Here is a 14,601-nt window from a genome sequence, read left to right on the forward strand (position 1 = left end):
ACATTCTAATACCAAAAAGAAACATCTCTACTTCGCTTTACCATTGACACTAACATCCCTCCCAAGCCCGCCACCAGGCAAAAGCATGCCAGTCCGATCAATAAACGCCCGCGCTCGAATATACGGATCCAACTTCCAATAGTTCACACGGAACTCATCAATAACAGCATTCCGTCGCGACTTAAGCTCCTCCACTTTCGACGCCTCTTCCTTTCCATCAGACTGAGAACTGGCAGAGATCCACGCCGCTGTGGCACTGATCATCCGGATGCCGATCATCATACGGTCGTACATTAGCGAGTCGCGCGTTGCGGTATCTTTCATAACCGCGTTCTCATCTTTCACAGGCTCGTCGTATCTATAGCTCCAGCTGTCGTCGCCCGAGAACTCTTTGGGGATTTTGTTGCGTGAGATAAACTTGTCTAGGTCGGCGATTGACCGTGTAAAGTGCACTTTCGATGCGACGACCGGGTCCATCCAGCCGTGGATGAGCCTCCAGACTCCTGTTGGTGGAAGGTGAGTATTTTATGGAGTGAAAAGCGAGGATGGCATTGTGGAATGACTTACCGGAGAATATCCAGGGTGCGTTATGGATGAGTAGTTGTCCCAGAGACTCAGGGTAATTCGCTTCGAAGCATTTGAGGATGAATTTGACTGGTGGGTATTCCTGTTGCGAAGGTCAATATAAGACCAGTCACTTGGATCTAGCTGCAATATGGTCTCCTACCATGTTGGACAACCCGAATCCTGTTAAATCGAAAACAATTGTCTGTGGATATGTCAAAATAAGTCAACATCTGAACATTCTGGTCAAACATACCCCCGTTTCAACTGGAGGAGCCACGATGAGTCGCACCGACTCAATACAATGAACAATATACCGCTCGAGAGCTTCCTCACTCTGAGCACCTGGCTTGTGAATCTTCACTCTAACATAGATAACCGGCCGACCGTCCCTATCGAAGCCATGAAGGAAGCTCTTGCCTGTCTTGAGTTGATTGGTGAAGTCGGCACCTTCCTTCTTCTCCTTCGGGGTAGCCTTGGGATTACGGGATTGCTCGAGAGCGTACTCCTCTCCCTGGGGCAGAATCTCTTCATCAACCTCCATTTCCTTTCTCCATAAGATGTTCGACGCCATCATCGAGAACGCCTTGCCGACATCCCATTTCCTGGCGCGCAAGAACCGAAGCAATAAGCTATCCGGATTTTCTTGCTTGATCATTTTCAAGATCGCAAAGCACATTTCCTGTGGTGTCATCCTAGAGAGGATAGTCTCCATGGATTTGATTTCTGCATCTTGCACGCCCAACTCTCGGAGCTGTGAGAAAAGGGAAGAGAAGTGTGCCGGGGTGACCTTTCGATTGGCCATTTCTGAAACGATAGTGTCTTTGGCATTTTCATTCATGAGCGCATCTACCTTGTCGAGTGATTTCTGCTCTTTATTATCCGTGCCATTTTCAGCGGTCGTTTCTCCGTTGGTCTCGCCATTTAATTCTGCCGGTACGGTCCCATTCGAGGCCTCTCCATTGGAATCTTCCCCCTTCAATGCGCTGATAATAGCCTCTACCGTTGGCTCATTGATCTTGTCCAGAGCAGCAAATAGCTTGCTGGAGGAGCCCTTCGGAATCGGGACTTCATACACAGCCGAGAGGACCGTCGCAACGGAGGTCAAAATGATGATCCAGAATTCAATTACCTTTGCTTCTTGGTCAGGGGTAAGGTGTCCGAGGTGTCCGGACGTTGGTTCGGTGGTGGAAGACATGGCGTGAATGATGGATATAATGCAGCGTGGACTTGAGGAAATCAAGTCATATTTTAGTCGCAAACCCACTGGCAATGAAAATTTGCTCTTTAATTCATCCACTGCTGACGGATCCACATGAGTCGAATGGCTGCCTCGGCCACCCCCGGATTCACGGGCGAATTCAAAATTGATACCTCGGTTTTTGAAATCGGTCGATCGTTATTGAAATATGGGTGCTGGTACCTTTCGTTTTGTGGGGGATCTTGAAACCAGTAATACTACTACCTAGGTGTCTCCATTAACGCGAACGGACGTGAGGGGAAGCGGGGGATGACGATCCTCTATATTGCGGGGAAGATCGTCGGTGTGAGAGGGTTTGATTCTTCTCAATTTTGAGCTTCTAATACGCAGAGACGCAAGTTCTCAGCGGATGATGACTCTATTTTTACTGCTTTAGAAAATGGTTCTAATCCAAATTAGGTATTCAGGATGTTGAAAGTGTATAGACACTTTGGTTGTACCAAAGGCACTCTCATTCCTTGGCTACCCTCGGTTATTCTTAAGTTCTCTTTGAGAATATTCGTATGCATACTAACCCACAACACTCCTTCTGGGTTTCGCCAAGAGACCGAGGTCCAGCGTAATGTGACTATTGTAACAATCTGGAGGTTGGGAGATCCTTTCTGCTAGATGTTTCCGTGTTAGAGGTGTTTGTAATTAATTAGTTACTTTAATTATGCCAAGACTGTATTTGTGCATAGAAATAGGCTCTTAATGGGCTTTGATAGGCCCCCATTAATAGGTTGTGGGTTGGGTTGGGTTGGGTTGGGCTATGGGCCGGGACCCGGGCTATGTAGAGGTCTACTAGGTAGTAGGCAGAACACTAACAGAACACCCAATAAGAAGAGTCATCGAAGCATAAATAGACAGCGTCTCTAATGACATGTTGAGAGGACCAAATCCGAGTATTAAATGCCTATGTGCTAGCACTAGGCAAGGAAAGCGGCCCCGTAAAATTGCGTTGTGAAAAGGATACCATGGCTCACGAGACGTTTTCTGTAAGAATATCTCGATTTCTTTCTGAATCCAACTTCAGGAATATGATATATAATTGTTAGGAGAGGTCTACATTGTGGACGTTGAAGTGCAATATTGTTGAAGAAGTCAAGCTACAGAGAGACTAATAAATCTGACAAGAAGCTACAACCAAGTGGCCAAGCGGCCCAAGCCCTATAATATCACAACGCCCATTAGCGCCCCCAAAAGAAAAATTGGCACCACAAAGGAGCAGCAGAGGCCGAGGAAAGACTTGTCGGAGCTAAGTTCCTCCACAACCTCCGCTCGTGGGTACGATATTCCTTTCTCTGTGGTGAGCAATCTAGAGTCTCTAGAGTGATATGTCGGGGAACTGAAGAGATAAACAACGGGTACCCAATTGTTGACAATAGCCAAAAAGTACAAGTGCAGCAACGGTGGCCAAGCGATTGTGGTAAGCAGTTGGAGAATCGTCGGTCCATCCCCAGAGACAGCCACCCAGACAGCAAAGAGCATAGCTCCCACACTCGTAATAAAAAGACAGATGTTCAACAAAGCACCGCTTTGAAGAGTATCTCTGTATGCCTTTTGGAATGACGAGATGGATGTGGCGTTTTCACTCGAATTGGCGGTGCTTCCGGTAACAAAAGATCCCTTTGGCTTGCTTCCAAGTAAATGGAATCGTGCAATGGCGTATAAATGGGCTATTAAAGTAATATATTAGGATCAAGCTTGACATTCCATCAGAGATGTGGAAATCTTCAATCAAACTTACCGGCAGCCAGCCAGCTATTCTCTGCGTGTGCGAATGGCACAAATGGAACACCCGCGTGTGCACTTCGAGTCCAGTCATATACCCATGTAGATGCAACATGTGCAATGGCCAGAACAAGCTGGATCTTAACCTCGAACGCCGATCCAGCAGGAATAAACCCACCATCGAAGACAAGAAGAAAAGGCAGAGCAACAAAGCCAATTGAATAGGTCACAAGACCTGCCATGATAGACAGCCCTCCAAGAGCAATATCCCAACGCAGATGCTCTGGAACCGCCTTGTTGACAGAAGGGAATAACACAGAAATCTGTTGAGAGTGTCCAATGTGCCATCGATTCCGCTGTTTGAGATGACCAGCAAGTGAGGTAGGAACGAGACCGAATTGCAGAACCTCTTGTATCTGCATCGTGCGCTTTCCCAGCCCTCGTAGGATCAACGACAGCTGCCAATCCTCGGAGAAGGAATAAGTCGGATATCCACCCGCGTCGATAATCGCATCGCGACGAAAGACTGCGCCTGATCCCGCGTCCAGTGCATGGCCGAGAAGATCGAGTTCCATATTCTCACACGTATAGAAGTAAGCCCGCGACTGGGAGAGAGGATCGCCGCGGGGCAGATTATAGAAATACTGTCGCGTGGTGAGTAATGCTGCCTCTGGGTCTGCAAGTAGATGGGGCAGTGTTGCACGTAGAAATTCTGGCATCAGGATGGAGTCTGCGTCGACGACTGTGCAGAACTCTGGCGGGTCTTCGGTTTGTAGGGAGAACAGGGCGTAGTTGAGGTTGCCTGCTTTGGCAAAGGATTTCCCGGATTGTTTGCCGCGAGTGTGATAGGATAGGTGAGTGTACTTCGTGTTGAGCTTCATAATCGCGTCGTGCAGGTTTATCGATCCACCGTCATCCAGAATCCGGACTCGGAACCGCGAAGCTGGATAGTCTAGGCCACATGCTGCTCGGACTGTGTCCAATATGATGTCCACTGGCTCTCCGCAGCATGTTACCAACACGTCGACTCTGGGAAGATTCTTATTACTGCGTAATCTCTTGCGGGGTGACCGGTGTGGGGGCTTTGTTGTTGCGGCTAAGGACAAGCGTTGGCGGTTCAAGGATATGTCTGACAGAATCAGCGGCTGTTCAATGTTCTTTGTTGGAAGACAACTTACGACCAAATAGACCCTCAATGCCAAGCATTACCCACATCTTCCATGTTCGGTCCGGAGTTGTCAAGGTGAAAAACAACCGCACTACAAAGTAGATGCAGGTGGTCCATATTGCTGCTTGCGCTATGCGGCGGAGATATTCCCGGTACTTCTGCGCAAACAGGATACGATCATCAGGGGAAAGTTCCTCAACATCATAGACATTGTCAGGAAACATTGAAGCGAAATTTGCGCTGTTGAGTTGCATGATTTTGATTCTGTTGCATATTCCAAGGGTGATGTATATGGTTGTGAAGATGGTTGTGAAGAATACCACAAAACAAGTTGTCTTTGATTTTTCACGAAATCCAAGGCTTTAAAAATAAAACTTTCCATGCGAAGATTAAGGGGCATGAATGCATTCAGTGCTATCTACAAGCCCCATTTGCTTCTAGAACTTACTGTGTCTATTTATACAACCTCTCTGAGGACCATTGCTGCCCAGAACCAATCAGGGCGCGCCATCGTATGAACGTTGATAGCGCTAACTTTAACTGGCCGTGAATTGCAAGTGGGTCCACATCCTCGGCATCCGATTGGATCCCTATTCTATGAAATCTAAGATGGCATCTGAGAGCATCTATCTCTGTGATGATGAAGGTCTCCCTCTTGAATGTAGTCATTTATTATCCATGCAAGTCTTCAAAGATGTGGTTCTCATGGGAATTTGCAAGTTCGCCGTCGATACTTTCTCAAGCCTGAACCGATCGAACACCCTCCTTATAAAGGAGGGGGACAGAACAATGACCCAGCGCATTTCGAGCACTTGCACATCCATCTTAGAATCGAGGATACGTACTGCCTGGCAGCCACTGGCGAGAATAGCCTTGGTGAAAATGGTGATGAGGAGTGTATTTTGATAGAGGTGAATGAGTATGATGCTGTCAAATGAAACTGGGGATATAATAAGTGTTGTTGGACTAAGAGGGCATTATGTATCTGTTCTTCCTATGAAATGGCTCAATCTACAGAAACAATAGAGTGAAGAAAGAGACATACTGGAAAGATAATATAATCAATGACAAAAGCTGAGGACCCAGTAACTAAGTACCTATGCCTAGGCCACGCCCAACCCGTTTTTGGAGGTTGGGAGAGCATTTTTCTATATATCGTGTGGTTTCTAGGCGGTTCCAACCTAAATTTATTAATAACCCTCGCTAGCTACGCCGAGGTATAGTAGGAATAGGCGATCGGGTACGCTTCTTCTATATTATTAACTCGAGGTAGTCAAAGGGTTCGTCCGGCGTACTAATTATTCTATACCGAAAGCTTTATAATACACTATATCCTACGATCTGGTCAGGATTAAGGCGGCCAAATAAGACTAACTTAAGGCACCAAGGCCGCAATGCGTTGCATTAAATCCGAAAGTAACCCTGGCCCCTATGCCCCTGCATAAACACCGGCAGCCGGGATTACCTGCATGTTCAATCCGTGTTAACCCACTCAGCGAATGGGGGTACTGTCGGTTGGCAGACAGGTGTTGATATGAAATTTATGGGACAATATGCTTCCAAAAAGGGAAGGTGGTCCATCCATCTGATATCGCTTTCCTTCTTCACATTCCTGCCAATGAATTTGTTTAGAACCACTATTTCAAATTACTCGGCAATTTTGCTTTCCATGTAAACAGACTACCTAGGTAGTACTTCTTCGTTAACTGCTCCAGTTACCTTACTGCCTCAACAGGTTGGAGGAGTTCCAGCTGCAAATCTCGGAAATGAGACACCCTTGGGCCAATATCACAAACGTTTTCTCCATCCAGTACAGTATGGAGTGAATCAGGTACATGTGGGTCATACCCCGAAGCAAGACCCAGCCCAATTTCTTCAAACACGCCTAAGTCCTGACTGTGGCACCCGCTAGTCAAAGCTACTCCATGGTTATACGGACGACCGAGTCTTACAAACCACGAGTCTTACAAACCACTGTGGATAGTGGCTGTCTATGGTCGAGGCCTTGAATCGCTGAGTCGATTTAGAGTAACAAGAACTCTCTACGTCTATCCTATCGCCAGATGGATATAAGTATTGGAAGAATATCAACTGTCAGTCAAGCGATGCTATAGACATCTATTTAGCCGTGGAGTCATACTATCATATCTACAGTACATACTATCATTTCATAGTGTCGCACTCAATATTTCCAGTGTGGATGGAAATAAGCTTAAACTTTTGACCCGTCCGGACTTGCCTGGGACCCCTGTCGGAGACATTACATAAGCCGACCATCTGCCGAGTGGATCCCGAGATCGGATCCTAATTCAACCGCGTGGATCTCCTTCGGCGACTTTTTGTGATTTTTTATAGGACCGTTTCGCTGAAAATACTTATAAATGGACCCATGTATCAACACCAGGAAGTATTCCAAGGCGGAATATAAAGTCCGGTGGAGATGCCGTAAGTTTTTCGCCTCCAGATCAAATGGTTAATGCTTATCCAGAAATTTCGATGATAAATCAATCCTCAACTTCCCCACTGTAGATCAATACATAAATCAAGCCACCCCTGTCTTTACAAGATGGAATTAACCACACCTATAATAATATTTATACCTGAACACCATCAAAATGACTTGGCCCGACGTCTCCGCTAAGCCCGCCGAGGGCATCTCATACTACACCCCTGCCCAGAGCCCCCCGGCAGGCACAGCTCGCACTCCCCAAACGAGCGGAAAGCCCATTCCCAAGATGTTCAAGCCTCTCACCGTCAGGGGCGTGACTTTCCAAAACCGCCTAGGTGTACGCAATTCCCTTCCAATCCCTTGCATGGTCACAGCTAACAATAACCCTCCAGATGGCGCCCATGTGCCAATACAGTGCTGATGATGGCCACATGACCGCGTGGCACATAGCGCATTACGGCGCCATTGCCCAGCGCGGACCCGGACACATTATCATCGAAGCAACCGGTGTGGTCCCCGAGGGCCGTATCACCCCCGGCTGCGTAGGCCTCTGGAAGGACTCGCAGATCGCGCCACTTAAGCAGATCGTTGAATTTGCGCATAGCCAGGGCCAGAAAATCGGTATCCAGCTCGCACACGCAGGCCGTAAGGCGTCCACCGTAGCACCTTGGCTTGGTGGTGTTGTCGCGAACAACTCTGTCGGCGGTTGGACCGATAATGTCAAGGCTCCTAGCGCTATTCCCTTCGCCGAGGGCGATCCTACCCCTATTGCTATGACCCAGGATGACATCGCTGAGGTTAAGACTGCCTGGGTTGCGGCTGTTAAGCGTGCTATCACTGCTGGCTGTGATTTCATCGAGATCCACAACGCTCACGGATACCTCCTCTCTTCGTTCCTTAGCCCTACCTCCAACCAGCGCACCGATAACTACGGTGGCAGCTTCGAGAACCGCATTCGTCTGTCCTTGGAAATCGCCCAATTGACCCGTGACACTGTCGGTGACGATGTTCCCGTTTTCCTGCGTGTATCTGCTACCGACTGGCTTGAGGAGAGCCTCCCGGCTGAGAAAGGCTGGAAGGTTGAGGACACGGTTGAGTTCGCTCGTGCGCTTGCTACGCAGGGCGCTATCGATCTTATCGATATTAGTACCGGTGGTTTGCACACTGGTCAGAAGGTCGCCTCCGGTCCTGCTTTCCAGGTTCCTCATGCTGCTGCTGTCAAGAAGGCTGTTGGTGATAAGCTGCTTGTTGCTGCTGTTGGTATGATTAACAACGGAAACTTGGGAGACAAGATTCTGAACGAGAATGATCTCGATATTATTCTTGTTGGCCGTGCCTTCCAGCGTGATACCGGTCTCGCTTGGCAGTTTGCTAAGGACTTGGATGTTGAGATTGCTATGGCTGGGCAGATTCGTTGGGGTTTCACCAGCTTCCGCAATGCTTCTGAGTATATTCAGCCCAACTCTATGAAGGCTTCCATTTTTGATTAGATTTAGATATACCAACTGTTGACCGACTTGCGGTTGGCTTGCATTGCATTATATAGACATCTTTTTTAATCAATGAGAACAACGAGAATTGATATGCCGTTTATGCTTGAAACCTGTGATTGACAAGTAAGAGAATTATCAGTATGGACAATAAAATTCAGCTATCTCCTCGAGATTTTCCTTGTCATTTTCTCTTGCATCTCGCCTGTTGGTCGTCAGGAAAGGTAATCCAATATATCCTAGATAGTAAACGCAAGTTTCCAATAACTATCAGAAGAGTACGTACGTTGAATAGAATGGTTGAAACGGAAAACATGTTGATTAAAATCTAACTAATCTAAGAACGAGCGAGAGCTGTAATAGGTTTTTCTTTTAGATTGAAAACATGGTAAAAGTGTCCTGTCTCGCTTAGACCTGATGACCTTCGGAGCCCCAATTCTATGATCCCTTCAGCGTACATCGAAAACCAGTTATATGGTTCTCAACGGACGCTGAAGGGGCCATTGAACTACAGACCGAACAATCACCGGGATCGTCACCGAGGTGAGGTGAACATGATTCACCATCCAGAAAGCAGCCATGGCCTCAACCAAAAGAAAATCCCCCTACAACAAAACCACCTGAATCAAGCTTGTAAACGGCTCCAAATTCCCTTCCAATCACGCTGCATCTCGAGCGAGCGTCCACTATAGCATCCATAAGGCGTGTCGCGGGAACATCACGAGAACTGTCAATCAGAGAGTAGTTCTAGGCAATGTAACTCAGACAGCGAAAACCCTCATGGGAACCAAACCCATAAGAGGCGTTTAGGATCCCGGGCAATTAGAAGCTAATTGCGAGGATTCTCGGCGCACATCTTGGATGAGACATTTGACACCAAACCAATCATTTCCAGCAAAGGGACAGACAGGATGAACCCGCCTTACTTGGCTGGTCATTCATGATAACAACGGGACACTCAGTATCACCAATCAGAAGACCAGCGAAATCACAAACCGACGTCTGCCGGCGGATATTCTGGCGATCCCGGTAAAGACGCACCTTTTGGCAAACGTCCCATCCCAGTGAGCAGCACGACCGTTCAGCGGGATGGTATGGGCGAGAGAACTCCCTCCCTGTGTAGGTCCATAGAGTTGAGGGGGAACTCAAGGACCCGCTCCATTAGTTGGGAGTTTAAGCCCAGCACGCACAGTCGGGAGAACTCTGGAGGAAGGAAAAAGGAGGACGCTTTACAAGGTTCGTGGGGCGCGTTTGTGCATTACCTAATCATTACCCCACCAGTTTAGCCCCGACGCGTCCAACGTGACTTTTAGGGCTTTTCTCACTTCTGTCCTGTCATATTCAACGACATGTTGATATTTCACTATTCCGATGCTTTCAATCATAGATAACCTGGTACCCGTGGAAATGTGCAAGCTTCATGGGGAAAACAGCGAAAACAATGTTTAGCGAGGAATTGCAAGGTCTGAGTTTCACAGAACCTCCGGCAATAGACATGGATTCAGAACCATATTAGCATTATTCCACCTCTGAACAAAAAGCACTTGCTCTAATAAAAAGTTCACTTTGCTCACAGAAATCACTTTCTGGGGATTTGAACAGCTCACGGCAAAATCTCCTTTCCCATCCAATCCCAACACCTCCCTCTCCCTCCTTGAACCTCCGATGGCAGGCCCACAAGTACCTCCAAAAGCTTGTCAGCCGCATCGGCCGGCTCCAGCATTTCCCTCGTCCCCCAATACTCATTGGTGAAATCTGTGTGTACAGTACCAGGGTGTAGCGCCACAGCAATTGCCCTCTCCCCACTCTTCGCGCGCAAATGCAAATCAAAGGTCTTGGCCAATTGGAACACAGCTGCCTTGCTTGCACGGTAGGAATACCACCCGCCCGAGGCATTGTCAGATACTGAGCCGACTCGAGCGGCCATCACTGCATAGATGGCATGAGAGGGCAACCACAGCGGACCTTGAGTGTTGATCGCAGAGCTAGACTCCATTGTCGGGAATTCTGGTGAGGATTTCAATGGGACGAACTGGGAGAGATGCTTCATGAGTAGCAACGGGCCGAGGGAGTTGACCTTGAAGCTTTCCAGCGCATTGGCTGCGTCGATTTTACTGGGTGATTTTTCTGCATGCAGAATGCCGGGGATTGTCAATCCTAGCCTGAGCGGTGTGTTTGGATATTCCTGGCGGATTGTGTCTGCCATTGCTGATATCGTAGACTCATCTGGGGAGTCGGTTAGCCTTACAGGGCCGAGAGGCTTGTGTTTCCGGGAATAAAGTTGCTTTTTTTACCTGTTACATCAACCTGGATGATGCGAAGTCTCTGCTTTGCATCCTTGGGCATGCCCTTGCTTGACAGCAACCGTTCTTGGAGCTCATGGCAGTTCTTGCGGGCTGTTGCAATCACAGGGAGCTCGGTCCGGGTTAAGAGCTGCTGTGCGAAGGCGAACCCGAGTCCGCGCGAGGCAGGGGTTACTAAGGCAAACCCATGAGCTGCTAGTAACATGATGCATTTACTGGACTAGGATATGTTGTTTTTCAAGTAGTGAGAGACGGTAGAAGAAATTACAACGTAGAGTTGCTGATGTTCGGTCTTCATATGACGTCACACGGCATGTTTCATCGTCGATTTAAGCTTCGATCTGATCTCCTGGGCATCTCTACCGTAGGATTACTTCAATACAATTCGGATCAACATACATATCCACACTTAATGGTTGCGGTTGATTTTTCTTAGATTGACTATCTCCCAACACTCAAACATAACCAAGATACCTCAAGACTTTCCCTCCAGATCATTGAAGAAGTCCCTACCAAACTCCCCGCTGCTATCGTTGAAACGAAGCTTCTTGTTGATTTTCTCAATCTTCTTCATATCTTCTGGGCTCAGTTTAAAGTCGCCTCCCAGGTTGGCCCTGATCCTCAAGGGTGTTTTAGACTTCGGGAGCACCGAGTGGCCCTGCGAGACTCCCCAGGCTATCAAATCACACTGTAGTCAGCATCATACAAACTAAATTCAGGCAGGTCACACTTACCAAGAGTAACTTGGGCAGGCGTTTTGTTGTAAGTCTCGCCTATCTCTGTCAAAACAGGCTCCTCGAGCAACTTCGTGGGTTCGCCCTTCCCACTATAGAGAGCGTTCTGGTTTCCAAACGGCGAGTAGTGTATGATATGTATACCATTCTTTCGATGCCATTCAGTGAAATCACGCTGCTGCAGCCACGGATGACATTCAAGCTGGTGCGCAGCGGGAACGATGGAAGTATTCTTGATCAGGCGCTCCATCTCAGACTTGTCGAAGTTCGAGACGCCGATCGCCTTTGCCTTGCCGGTTTTCAGAAGCTGTTCCATTGCTTTGTACGTCTGCTCTGATGTCAGTGTGCTTGCCTTCGTGGATCAAGAGAGAGGTGTGCGACGTACGTCGACGATGTCGATATTCTCCAGGATCGGCTTCTCATCCTTCATCGGAAAGAGTTCCTCGCCTCGTTTCCAGGCCACGGGCCAGTGAATCAGGAACAGATCAACGTAGTCCGTTTCCAGATCGTCTAAGGATTGCTGCAGAGCCGGTGCTACATCGTCCGGGTGGTGTTTGTTGTTCCATAGCTTGGTTGTGATGAAGATATCTTTGCGTGCGATGCCGCTTTTCTTGACGCCTTTGCCAACAGCCTTCTCGGTTCCATAACTAGTATTCAGTCAGTGCTGTACATTGAGCTTGTTGCTCGTCTCGGTCAGGAAGCAGGGATACTTACACCCGTGCAGTATCGATATGACGGTATCCTGCCTTGATTGCCTCTGCTACGGCATCTTCCTGCTCACTCGCATCCTGCCAGGTGCCAAATCCAATGGCTGGGATCTCTGCTCCGGTGTTCAACTTGAAGTTTGTGGACATGTTTGGTTAGTTTTTCTTTAATTGGTTTCAATAATGATTCAAGAGTTCATGTTCTGCTATAATCTCCAGCTCGAATTCAGAGAAAAGTACAAAACACGATTATCAGACACGTCAAGGTGACGAATGCCAGATTTATGGCTGTATGTTGATGACGTGAAAATGACATCTTTGGGGTCTTGGACGAAGCCAACATACATACATGTGTAAGTGCCTATCAACACACATACATTATGTGCCTATCAACATACATACATGTGTATGAAACGATCTTCAGTTGGCGAGCTTGAGCCATCTAAAACTCGCACTAACACCTATTCTTTGTCTAGGATGTCAATGAGATGCCCGGGGTTTGGTTGTGCTAACACTCTGGCAGTAGGTTCTGGTCAGCTTTCATGTGATGCCCTCCCTGCCTTCTACTAGCTCCAGCATACACTCCCCACTCAACATCAACAATCTTCGCCGCTGATTGCTAACTAGATCAAAAATCATATATTTATTAACGGTCATCTTATGTTCGTGACGACGACGCTACCAGCTCTTACCATCGGACTTGCCACTTGCTTTTGATATATTCTCACCAGCAACCCCACCCTGTTAGGAATCTGTTCACCGAGAAACCTGTTTCGAGCGCCCAAACCCTGCATGCTGGGAGTTTCTGCCTTCTACGACCAGGCTATATGTTGACGTCATGGACATGGCATCTTCGTCCAACAACCTTATATAACTTCAGCCATTGAGGCTCAAGCTCTTCGGCTTCTTGCGGGCAGTTGCGATACTAATGTACGATGCCAAATTGGCAACAAGACGCACGCACCGCACTTGCGTGATGAAGATGGGAGGCACTGGGTGGAAAACCTTGTCAAGGAGACCAGGTCATCTCAACCGTCGCAGGGATATATATTGCTCCACTGATGTATCTCTAACCATCCCTTGTATGTCAGTGAGGACTAGCCATTCCACGTGCAAATACAGTTTCCTTGATCATACCCACTTCAACTCTCGGCCCAGCTATTTCGCCGATGTTTGGTGCCAAGACAAACAACGCCAAAGGTCATACGCGTCTACCGTAGCTTACCGCTTTAGTTTATATAGCGAGCTCCACTCGCAGATTTTTTTCTTTCCTTCTGCATCGCTCGGAATTCTCCAGCTCTCACTTCTTTCTTTTGTTTTTTTCTTTTCCCAGCTTGGACTGTGTCTTAATGATGGCACACTCCAGCTGTGCTCAAAGTCTGAGGCTAATCTCAGCGCTATGAGTAATGCTTGGTTTCTTTTTTCCCCAAAAGGTAAGGAAAATCTTTTTTCTTCTTCCAACCCCAAACCCCCGGGGATGATTATATTATAGACATGCAAAGGCATTCCTCAATCAGAAGATCCATGTTGAATCTGTCATACATTTAAGTTTCAGCCTTGTCTGACCCATCACAAAAACATCATTACTTTACAAGCCATACATTGAGTGATCTTTGACTAACAATCTCTCGCTCAGGTAAATTACACTTCGATTCAATCCCTTCCCTCCATTGCGGCTGTTGCCTAGCATGAAGAAATTTGAACGAACGGGCGGACATAACGTACCCATCTCCCTTCATCCAACAAAACCAGAGCGTACAAACTCTGTGGGTGTATGGGAAGTGGATTACTTGTTGAGAATTCGTCACCTGAACCACTGCCCTTTTCAAAAATTATTTCATGTCGCATCGACAAGTTGAGACCAGCATTTCTAACAGAAATTCTAGGTAATTCATAACTCATCTCTATCTCTCTGCCCTTCTTCAGCATGGTCAAACCTATCATGATGATTGTGTTATTCACACTGTTGGACTTGGACCTCGTGTCCGGGAATGAACATTATACAAAAATTCTGATTTAATGAGGTATGTTTCTCTTGTCGATCAGAGAAACCGTATTTAATGCTGACTGACTCGAAGCCTGACTTAGTTGCCATGTCTTGATTTCGCTTTTGACTCACGCTTTTTGCTTGAATCCCATCGCTAACTCGACATAAGTGAACAAATAGGACTACACACAGGTAGACCTTTTGGCTCGTTGACCGTGAGTTTACTCT

At 47.4% G+C, this 14,601-nt stretch overlaps 5 protein-coding genes across 5 annotated transcripts; 1 reads left to right on the forward strand and 4 right to left on the reverse strand.

Annotated features, from left to right (window-relative positions):
* Window positions 1–27: 27 nt before the first annotated feature.
* Window positions 28–1,762, reverse strand: N7516_008219 (uncharacterized protein; the record flags this gene model as incomplete). The annotated part of the gene is made up of 4 exons (XM_057220938.1): window positions 28–503; window positions 568–667; window positions 728–769; window positions 821–1,762. The coding sequence occupies 4 exons, from the start codon at window positions 1,760–1,762 to the stop codon at window positions 28–30; spliced, it is 1,560 nt and encodes a 519-aa protein (XP_057071210.1).
* Window positions 1,763–2,974: 1,212 nt separating this feature from the next.
* N7516_008220 (glycosyltransferase family 2 protein) lies at window positions 2,975–5,065 on the reverse strand (the record flags this gene model as incomplete). The annotated part of the gene is made up of 3 exons (XM_057220939.1): window positions 2,975–3,483; window positions 3,555–4,667; window positions 4,717–5,065. Coding segments are annotated over 3 exons (1,971 nt in total), but the record flags the coding sequence as incomplete, so codon positions are not given.
* A 2,256-nt stretch (window positions 5,066–7,321) lies between these two features.
* Window positions 7,322–8,645, forward strand: N7516_008221 (NADH:flavin oxidoreductase/NADH oxidase; the record flags this gene model as incomplete). The annotated part of the gene is made up of 2 exons (XM_057220940.1): window positions 7,322–7,492; window positions 7,548–8,645. The coding sequence occupies 2 exons, from the start codon at window positions 7,322–7,324 to the stop codon at window positions 8,643–8,645; spliced, it is 1,269 nt and encodes a 422-aa protein (XP_057071212.1).
* A 1,603-nt stretch (window positions 8,646–10,248) lies between these two features.
* On the reverse strand, window positions 10,249–11,153 carry N7516_008222 (uncharacterized protein; the record flags this gene model as incomplete). The annotated part of the gene is made up of 2 exons (XM_057220941.1): window positions 10,249–10,871; window positions 10,940–11,153. The coding sequence occupies 2 exons, from the start codon at window positions 11,151–11,153 to the stop codon at window positions 10,249–10,251; spliced, it is 837 nt and encodes a 278-aa protein (XP_057071213.1).
* A 270-nt stretch (window positions 11,154–11,423) lies between these two features.
* On the reverse strand, window positions 11,424–12,536 carry N7516_008223 (aldo/keto reductase; the record flags this gene model as incomplete). The annotated part of the gene is made up of 4 exons (XM_057220942.1): window positions 11,424–11,623; window positions 11,683–12,010; window positions 12,068–12,329; window positions 12,397–12,536. The coding sequence occupies 4 exons, from the start codon at window positions 12,534–12,536 to the stop codon at window positions 11,424–11,426; spliced, it is 930 nt and encodes a 309-aa protein (XP_057071214.1).
* Window positions 12,537–14,601: the final 2,065 nt, after the last annotated feature.

The sequence above is a fragment of the Penicillium verrucosum genome (genome assembly GCF_028828655.1).
Source record: "Penicillium verrucosum strain IBT 35672 chromosome Unknown utg000003l_segment0_segment0, whole genome shotgun sequence".
Taxonomy (NCBI): domain Eukaryota; kingdom Fungi; phylum Ascomycota; class Eurotiomycetes; order Eurotiales; family Aspergillaceae; genus Penicillium; species Penicillium verrucosum.